General features: G+C 40.1%; 1 protein-coding gene across 1 annotated transcript in view; it reads left to right on the forward strand.

The window, feature by feature from the left end:
• DNAJC12 (DnaJ heat shock protein family (Hsp40) member C12) overlaps positions 1 to 1,219 on the forward strand; it is a 42,669-nt gene extending 41,450 nt beyond the window's left edge. The window contains exon 5 of the mRNA XM_004386409.2: positions 900 to 1,219. Within this exon, the coding sequence (XP_004386466.1) occupies positions 900 to 994 (95 nt within the window). The 3' untranslated portion in view covers positions 995 to 1,219. The remainder of the gene's footprint in view (positions 1 to 899) is intronic.
• Positions 1,220 to 10,548: the final 9,329 nt, after the last annotated feature.

Here is a 10,548-nt window from a genome sequence, read left to right on the forward strand (position 1 = left end):
GTTCATGTGCCCATTTAGTCTCATTTTGTTTTATGGGCTTGTCTAATCTTTGGCTGAAGGGTGAACCTCAGGAGTGACTTCATTACTGAGTTATAAGCGTGTCCAGGGGCCATACTCTTGGAATTTCTCCAGTCTCTGTCAGACCAGTAAGTCTAGTCTCTCTCTCTCTTTTTTTTTTTGTGAGTTAGAATTTTGTTCCACATTTTTCTCCAGCTCTGTCCAGGACCCTCTATTGTGATCCCTGTCAGGGCAGTTGGTGGTGGTAGGGTTGTTTCTTGACTTTTTAACATTTATAAATTATAGCATGATAAACATTCTTATAGTTTAATCCTTGGGCACATCCATGATTATTTCCTTAGGAAAATTTCTAGAAGTAGAATTATTGGGTCAAAGGTTATATTCATTTTAATGAGCTTGATAAATATTGTCAAAATTTCCTGCCAGGAGAGTTTTGCCAATTTATACTTCTCCAGTAGAGAAGGAAGATGACCTTTTCTCTAGTTTTCAACAATGTTGTTTATTGTAATTAAAATAAATCTTACTACCATGGAATTGAGTTACTGATATTTCCAGGGCCCTTTACCATTGACCTTTTACATTTGGCAGCTGTTTGAAAGTTTTTTTCAATTTCTTTCCTGGTGAATTGTCAAAATTCCCACCACTGGAAACATCTATAAATTTTCATTTATTATTAAGCATTTAAGCCTGTGAGGTCCTCTCACCTATATAAACTGAAATTCTTGTTCATAAGAATTCAAAAATATTAATAATTCATACCAAAGTTTTAGTTGTTGCAGTGAAATTGTATCACTTTTATTCACCAAGTTGTTCTACTATTACATGTTTGACTTTTCTCTTCCTACTACTGATTTTAAAGTCTTTTCTTCTCTCTTTTAAAGGTTTTTCAGATGTGAACTGTTGGTACCTTCGTTTCTGCTGGTCTGGAGACGCTCCCTCTGAACTCCTGAGGAAGTTTAGAAACTACGAAATATGAAACGTCCCTGCACCATGGAAGAGGGAGAGAGTAGACCATCCTCTAGGCTGACAACATATAGTCTTTGTTCGTACCTAAAAATTGCATGTTTATATGTCCTGTTTCTTAATTGTTGAGTACCAATTGATTCCTCTATTCATGAAATTGTTCTCACAATGTATTTTTTAAATGAGAAAACTTTCAGAAGAATAGTTTCTTTCAATATTTGCATATAGTAAGACTCTTAGATCCAGAGTGGATTGTGTTATATGTGTTTTCCTGTGAATGTTATTTATAGAAATCCATTTAAAAATTGATTTCTGTATCTAAATATTTCATTGACATATCATATCTCTGTTAGTGCTGGATGTACAAGAAATGTTTTCTCTTGACTTAAAATGAAATGTGAAATTACTTGTCTAAATCCCATGAAGTGAAATAAATAATTTCTTCAAAGTTCATAATGAGTTTATAATTCCATTACATTTTAAAATTATGTAATAGGTATTTCTGCTTTAACTTTAATAAATGTGAATTTAAAACGTTATGATTTATTTGAGGAAATAATATATTTTTGCCAAATTTTTTTGTTATATAAGCAAGTGGTTAAATTTATAAACTATGTTCTAACTATGAAAATGGGATTATTAGGTAACATATCCTCTTTAGGTTGGAATTCTTGATGGTCATGTGTATTTTATGGTTACATTTTAGTCTGTGAACAAAACCAACACTAAACCAAACCCATTCCTGGTGAGTTGATTCCGACTCATAGCGACCCTATAGGACAGAGAAGAACTGCCCCACAAGGTTTCCAAGGATTGGCTGGTGGATTCGAACTGCCAACTTTTTGGTTAGCAGCTGAGCTCTTAACAACTGCACACACCAGGGATCCAGTTAGTGAACGAGTGAATGAAAAACGAGGAAGAAAAAAGATTTTAGAGCAAGGTTTCTCTAGTCAAGGACAGTTTTCATTGCTCTTGGCAAAATGAGAAATATATGACTATAGCAAGTTCTTAGGGGAAGCTATGGAGTCCCTGGGTGGTGCAAATTTAATGACCTCAGCTACTAATGGAAAGGTTGGAGGTTCAAGTCTACCCAGAGGTGCCTTGGAAAAAAGTCCTGGTGATCTTTTTCTGAAAAATCAGCCACTGAAAAACCTATGGAGCACAGTTCTACTCTGATACACATGGATAACTCATGGGTCACCAGGAGTCGGAATTGACTCAATGGCAACTGGTTTGTGTGAGAACTCCAAAACTGAGGCACTTAACTCTGTCAAAGTGACTGGCCTGGGTCTAAGCCCCAACTCCATTTTAGCCTTTGCCTACTCCTTATCAACTGTTAACCTTGAGCAGACGATCTTGCAACTAAGAAAATGTTTCTTCTCTGCTGTTAAGCTAAGGAGTCCTGGTGGTGCAGTGGTTAAGAGCTTTGGCTGCTAACCAGAAGGTTGGCACTTTGAATCCACCAGCCAATCCTTGGAAGCCCTATGCGGCAGTTTCACTCTGTCCTATACGTCGCTGTTGACAGCAAAGGGTTTTTTTTGGTTAAGCTAAGGATATGGAAACAATGACTCTAAAGGGAAGGTCTTGACACAAGCCCGTTATCAGCAATCTCCTACACAAGTAACTCCCTGGGAATGTTTGCTAGGTCTGCTATCTTATTAGAATGGTCTCAGAAAGGAATGTTACCACCCAGTAAACTCTGTCTTTAGTCACAAACTTCTGCAATTATCTAAGGTAACCAATCTAAGAAGCCTCACATATACACTTTGAACCAATCTCTGTCTATTCCCTGCTTTGAGTTATCCCGTCTCCTGCCTTCTTACATTACTGAGCACCAATCAGACATTTTGCATTAATTCCTAATTTAAGCATATAAATATGTCTTTGTAACCTCACCACCTCCAAGCGTTCTAATTTCGCTTTGTGAGCTGAACATTTTCCCCGGTTCAAACTGTGCTGAACCTTTAATAAATCTCTTTGCTTTTATTTTACCAGAGTATGAGTTTTTACTCTTGGACAAGTTTGAAAAGCTAAATTTATTCAATATAAAGGGATTCCCGTTATTCAGAAATTATGTCCATTACCTTTGTTATTTAAAACGTGCTTCTTTTTATGAAATAGAATCATAGTAGATGAAGACTTTTTCTTTTTTAATACAACGCTGTGTTGATTCTCTCAACTGTATTTGAAACTTTACTGTTTCATCAAATCCAGAAGTTAGGGCCACCAGTTTAGGGAATTATTTCTAACAATATTTTACTACTTCAGTAAAATGTGGTTTGGCGTTGTTACCGTATCTGTAAATTTTACTTCAAAAAATTAGAAAATAAATGCAAAACAACGTAGTTCATTACATTAATAAAATGAGCTTTTGAACCGTAGAAAGTAGTAGATTAAGATCACAACTGCCTATCAAAACGCCTGGCCCAGTCTAGGAACTCAACTAGATCGAATAAATGAATTTTTGAATCTAAGAATTAGGGTTTCTATTTTTTCTTTTTCCCCTAGACTGTCTAGTTTCCAGCACTGGTAACTTTTAATGATTTGTCAGGGGGAAAAACATACCCATGGTCCGCTCTATTTTCATTACGGACTCATTTGCCGATGGCTGTGGACAAGAGCGAGCAATATCTGTTGTTTACTTTTCTCTCCCATCATGCCTGATGCCTCCAAATAAAATGAGAAATAGCTTCCCTTTAATGGGGATTTAGGTCCCTGAGTGGTGTAAATGGTTAAGCGTTTGACCACTACCTGAAAGGTTGGCGGTTCAAACCCACCCCGAGGGGCCATGGGAGACAGGCTGGTGATCTGCTTCACGAAAGGTCTTGAAAATCCTTTGGAGCAGTTGAAAACCCTATGGAAACCCCACGGAGCAATTCTACTCTGCAACACATGGGGTCGCCATGAATCGGAATTGACTTCACGGCAGCCAACAACAACAACAACAACGTTTGTGATGGGCTTATGGGGGTTTATGATGGGTCAGGCTTGTGCTAGGCACTTTATATACTTGATCCCATTCAACTTACAAGAGACCTTTTACACGTAAGCACTAAATACTCCCCTGAACTCAATCAAGTACAATTTAAAACGGGAAGGGACTGTGCTTTTGATACTGAAGTCTTTCCCCTTTGAATGGAAAGTAAGAGGGAAACTGGACAACTTTTCTTCATTAATTTGTTTAAATTCCCAATATTCCCCAAAGCTATGGCCCCCGGATGCTCTGCTAACCCAGAACTGAAACTATTCTGGAAGCCCACCTTTCAAACAAAGACTAGACAGGCCTATAAAACAAAAAATAACACGCACGAGGAATGTGCTTCTTAGTTCAATCAAATATACGAGACCAGATGGGCAGCTCCTGTCCAAAAGCAGGACAAGAAGGCAGGAAGGGACAGGAACTGGACGAATGGACACAGGGAACCTGGGGTGGAAAGGGTGAGTGTGCTGTCAAATTGTGGGGATTGCAACCAATGTCACAAAACAATATGTGTATAAATTTTTGAATGAGAAATTAACTTGAGCTGTAAACTTTCACCTAAAGTACAATAAAAAAAGAAAAAAATTCCCAGTATGTACAGCACAATCACAATCAGATATACGTATAACTGCACATTTTCAAAGCCACTTACTTTTGGATTATGACTCACCTTCATGGCATAGAAAACTAATTATAAAAAGTTGATTTTACATAAAGACTATTTTCAAGCTCTTAAGTCAGCTCTAAATGGTGAAGATAATTAGTTTCAGGTTTGATAAAGAATGAATGAGGCACATATTTCTTGAGAACATTATTATGTGATGTTATAGTAGTGTTTGTGTAGATATAAAAATGTTTAAGTCATGTTTTTGCTCTCAAGGATTTAATAGTTTAGCGAAATAAGACAGGTATATGAATATCTATAGTTTAAAAGGAGTATATTAAATTAGTTAAAAGTATGTAAAGTGCTTAGAACATGCTTGGTGTGCAGTAAACATTATGTGTGTTAGATGATTATTATGTGATAAATCTCACGATACTCAATAGGCAGAATTGTGGCTTCCCTCCTCCCTCTCTTCACCCTCTTCCCTCATGTTTCCACCTCAGAGGCACCCTTTCTTGCATACCCTTTCTTAGATATCCTGTGCGTTTACACGCATATGTGTCTGTATTCTGTATTTTTTTTAACACAAATGATTACATACTATATAAGCTGTTCTACATCTTCCATTTATTCAGTTATTATATCTTGGACCTTTTTGCATTTTAGTACAGCCATCCCTCGGGATGGTATCCACAGGGGACTGGTTCCAGGAACCCCTTGGATACCAAAATCTGAGGATACTCAAGTCCCTTATATAAAATGGCATAGTATTTGCATATAACCTACGTGCATCCTCCTGTATACTTTAAATCATCTCTAGATTACTTACAATACCAAATACAATGGAAATGCCACCTAAATAGTTGTTATACACTATTGTACCGTATAGGGAATAATGACAAGACTGGAGGTGAACAATGGTCAAACAACGAGAACTGGAGAGAAAGACTGAGAATCTGTGAAGTAGCGGGAGGCTACAGCCAGGGCTGCCAACACTGCACTTTATTCGCGTGGATTCGGCACAGCCCTAGGCGCGTGCGTGGCATATTCAAGTGTTGCTTTTTGGAACTCCCCCACAAATATTTTCAATTCTCAGGTAGTTGAAACCACAGATGCAGAACCTGAAGATATGGATGGTCAATTGTACATAAATATTACTTTATTTTTTTTACCTGCTACATAGCATTCTGTTGTGAGGATAAACCATGATTTATTTAGTAAGTTCTCCACTGATGCCTTTTAAGGTTATGTAAAATGTTTTGCAGTCACAAATAACACTGTGATGCATAGCTTTGTACATAATATTTCTTTTTAGTGAAGAATACCTGTAGGGTAAATACCTAGCTCTGGAATTGCTGGATCAAAGTATATGTCTGTGCGTTTAGAATTTGATTACCATAGTCTTAAGCAAACAACAGATGCAATTTGGCAGGGTTTAGTGATCTTAGGCCGCTGGATGGGAAAACCCAGAAAATAGCACTTGTTCGTTGGGATTCTAGGTCAGATATAAAAGCTGGTCCTTTAGTTTTTTCTCACTCTAGGCTAGACTTTGTGTGGCCCAGTCTGAAGTGCAGTGCTTATAGAACAATTTACCCTGCGCCTCCACTAACCTCTGGAGCTCTGGTGGTGCAGTGGTTAAGTGCTACAGCTGTTAACCAAAAGGTTGGCAGCTCAAATCCACCAGCCGCTCCTTAGAAACCCTATGGCGCAGTTCTAGTCTGTCCTGTAGGGAATCAACTCCACAACAAAGGGTTTGTTTTAGTTTTGATCCCCTAACCTCTAATATCAGGGAGTGCCCAAGACATAAAGCAATAATGAAACCAGAGTACACGTTTCTTCCAGCACTTTCCACAGAGCCAGGAAGAGCACAGGGCCTTTTTTCAGTGTTATGATTACTTGCCTTCTGGGTGTCCTGAAATGTTGAAATATAATTCTGAAACATTTTTGCTCTTTTAAGTACAGGGCAACCCAACAGAGCAACTCTGGAAAACCTAGGCAGAATTCAGTTTCCTATGAAACCATATGTTTTCCAGTCCCCAATGGACATATTCTCACCCTGTCAAAAATATGCCACTTGATGAGCAAATTAGAAATGCAAAAAAGTCTTTGCAGATATTTCCTATAAAGGGAGAGATGGGTAAGGAAAAGATAAGGTTGTTTTCCTGCTTAAGAATTTTCATATCCTTTCCTTGCAGATCTGATGGTGGTTACAAGATCAATCATAGCAGCAAGGGTCGATGACTAATGCAGTTATTGAGAAGGGTCTTTAATTTCCGGGAGACAAACACCATTACCCTCCACCTCCACATCACAAACAAGGAGATCCCAGGACTACTAGGGAGTCAGAGATGGAAGAAATTATAAAACTGATGCAATTATGGAGAAAATGATACAAAGTCTCACAATGAAAGGCTTCAATTCCCTTCAAGTTCAGCTTTTGTGATATGCATCAATGTGGCTGTCTACAGCATTATTACTTCTCGGCTCTCCGTGTCATCTCACCCTCACTGTGGAGGGGTATTTTACATCAGGCAGCTCGGTCTCATCCTTTCTCCTCCCACCTGGGCCCTTTGTTTCGTCCAGCGTTTTTGCTTTGATTATTAGCTGACAAGAGTGAATCTTTTCACAGAGGAATCTAGGTTAGGTTTATGGAGAACTGGATCTTTCTCTGGTTCTAACCTACTGTGGGACTTCAGGCAAATTACTCGAACTCTCTGATCCAATCTTTCCTACCTGTAGCTAGAAAAAACTCAAAAACTCCCCTTATGGAACACAGGATCTCGGCCAAGGACCAGCCCCAGAGTTAGCCTGTTCAGGGCCTCTGGTGGGAACCAGGACAGTGTGGGAACTGGCCAGGAGGGTGTAGACCAGAAGTAGAATCGAGGGCTGGGAAGTCATGTCTTCTCCATCATTTCTTTCTTATAAGACTTCCTTACTGTTGTTTTTAATAAAAGGCCTGAACAGCAAGGGAGAGAATATGATTAAGTAGGAATGCATATATATACCCTTCCTCCCAAAAAAAACCCCCCCAAACAACCAAACCTGTTGCCATTTAGTTGCAACCCTATGTGTTACAGAGTAGAACTACTCCATAGGGTTTTCTTGGCTGTAATCTTCACAGAAGCAGATCACCAGGCCTTTCTTCAGCAGTGCCACTGGGTAGGTTCCAGCTGCCAAGCTTTAGGTGGTTAGTAGTCAAGCACAAACTGTTTGCCCCTCCCAGGGACCTGTATCTATGTGCAACCAGCCCCAAACACCTCAATGATCTTTTAACTTTTAGCTGAGTCTGATGCCACTCTTGGTAGCACTCCATCTCCGAATACAATGGTGAAGTTTCTGTACTTAATACTTTCCAGCTCATTGGACTATCAGTGGGGGCTCTAAAACAGGGAATAATGATAACAATACTTAAAAAAAAAAAAACAGCTAAAGGTTTCCAAAATATTTTCTCAAGTATGTTGTTCAAACCTCACAACTAAGCTAATCTTTCTGAATTTGTAGATTTTGCTACATACTAAAGAGCCCGGTGGTGCAGAGGTTAAAGGGCTTGGGCTGCTGGCTTTTGACCAAAAGGTCAGCTATTCGAACCCCCCAGCCGCTGGAAGGTAGAAAGATGTGGCAGTCTGCTTCTGTAAAGATTTACAGTCTTGGAAACTCTATGGGGCAGTTCTACTCTACTCTGTCCTATGGGGTCGCTGTGGGTGGGAATCAATGCACCGACAGTGGGTTTCCTTTGGTTTGGGTTACATACTAAAAACCACGATAGAATGGAAACAAACTGTTTTTTTGTATTTTATTTTTTCTTAAACCATTGGCTCTCAACTTTGTAATCACCAGGGGAACATTAAAAACCCAATATGCTTCCGTCCCACCTTGAGGTTCAGATTTAACGGGTCTGGGTGCGCCCTGGGCATTGAGACTTTTACGCCTCCCTGGGAATTCTAATGTGCAGCTAAGGTTCAGCACCATGTGGCGTAAACAAATGTAGGTTGGAGGTGAAATGGTTGATGTCTTGATGGCTCTACCCACATATAGAAGGCCCAGAGTTTCCCTTCAGTGCCACCAGTTATTTTTGAGGGTCCCTATGACCCAAAGGTCACTCCTCTTGGGTTCCCAAACAGGTATATCTGCTGTAGCCCACCAACTCGGATGCAGCTTCCTCTCGTCCTCATCCGCAGCTCACCACGCCGCTTACAGGAGCGCCCCCCTGCTGCCGTTGCTCAAGAACGCCTCTGCTGAGCACCTGCCGGCAGGAAGAAGGGCTTCCACCTCTCTCTGCAGCGTCTCTTCTCACCGGGTTTCTTCCCTCCAAGTCCTTCTTAGAACAGTTTACCAGCGTCTGGGTCTCGTCCCTAACCACGTGGTCGCAGACCCTGACCTGGAGCGCAGTCCTAGCTCTCCGGTTCTGGCCTGTTCTCTCACCTTGGCTCCATCCTGACACCTCTTCCTCCTGAGCAGCCCAAAAGGGAACACCTGTGTGCAGATAAAGGCCAGAAGACTCTGGTGTGTGTACAGAGGGGAAGGTGGTGGGTCTCGATTAGCAGCAGCTAGCTAAAAATGCTCAGTTCTAGAAATTCCATCAATGTTCAAAAAATAAAAATGTAGCACGGAAAATTTTAGAAATAGAAGCTGCCAATCATATGATGTGAAGGTTGTTCACCAGATAATACTTATAGAGAAATGATAAGCAGTGTGACCTTAGGCAAGTACATTAACCTCTCTATGCCTCCGTTTCCTCCTCTATAAAATGTGGATAATAAGAGTAACTACTTTATGTAGGGCCCAAATGTTAGCTATTAATACTAGTAATGGGGGGGGGGGAGTGACTACAATTATTTATTTTTTTTATCATCTTCCCATTCTGTAGATGGTGCCCCCAGCATCACTCAGGAGCCTGTTACAAATGCAAATTCTTGGACCCCACCCCAAACCTACTGAATCAGAGTCTGTGGAGGATGAGGCCTAGAAATCTGCTTTAACAGGCTCTCTAGAAGATTCTTATGCATGCTAAAGTTTGAGAGGCATTGTTCTAGAATCTTGCTCCTTGAAGTGTGGCCCAAAGCCCTGCATCATCAGCATTACCTGGGAATTTATTAGACATGTAGAATCTGGGGCCCTGCTCTAGGCATGCCAAATTATAATCTATGTTTTAACAAGATCCTCAGGTATCTGTATGCATATTACATTTTTAGAAGCACTGCTCTAGAACTTCACTTTCTAAATGGTAGCTACTAGCTATATATGGCTATTAAAATTGAAATTAAATAAAATTAGAAATTTAGTTCCTCAGTCACACTAACCACATTTAAAGTGCTAAATAGACACATGTGGTTATTGGATGGCACAGATTGGGATAAGGATGGCAAACTAATGTTTACAAGAGTCAGGCAGGTGGAGCAAATGATTGAGGCAGTCTAACTATTAAAAAACCAGCAGCACAAGCACAACAGTAAATGGCCAATGATACACCACCTCCATGAAGGGCCACAATAGGGAGTGGTGGGGACTGTGGTAACCTGGGTAGAGGATGTTCAGATCCAGCCAATGACTATCATGCAGGAGGTTAGGCCCAGCGTTTGCTGGATAGTCCTTTTTGTTTTGAAAAAAAAGAAACTAGAAATCTAGATTTTTATGATTCTTAAATTTTGGTTACTAACTCAAAATTTTAAAAATGCTGTGTTGGCCAAGGAAACACTCCTGAATGCCTGATATGACCACGTGTTGTATCTGTCTTGCCAAGTTCAGTTGTTTGTTGTGTATAGATGCTCCTTTCTACCCTCCATTTCCTCTTCTCTCTGTCTTGTCTTTGCTTTCTCTTCCCTCTCTTCTTCTCTTCATCCTCCTCTAATCTTTCTTTCATTTGTTAAACATTTACTGAGTGTCCTCTACATGCCAGGCACTGTGCTAGGGACACAGTACACAAAGATGAACCCAACATGGTCCTTCTCCTGGAAGAGCCCACAGTTTAGAGGGTGTCTTAGTT

Source organism: Trichechus manatus, unplaced genomic scaffold (assembly GCF_000243295.1).
Source record: "Trichechus manatus latirostris isolate Lorelei unplaced genomic scaffold, TriManLat1.0 scaffold00163, whole genome shotgun sequence".
Lineage (NCBI taxonomy): Eukaryota > Metazoa > Chordata > Mammalia > Sirenia > Trichechidae > Trichechus > Trichechus manatus.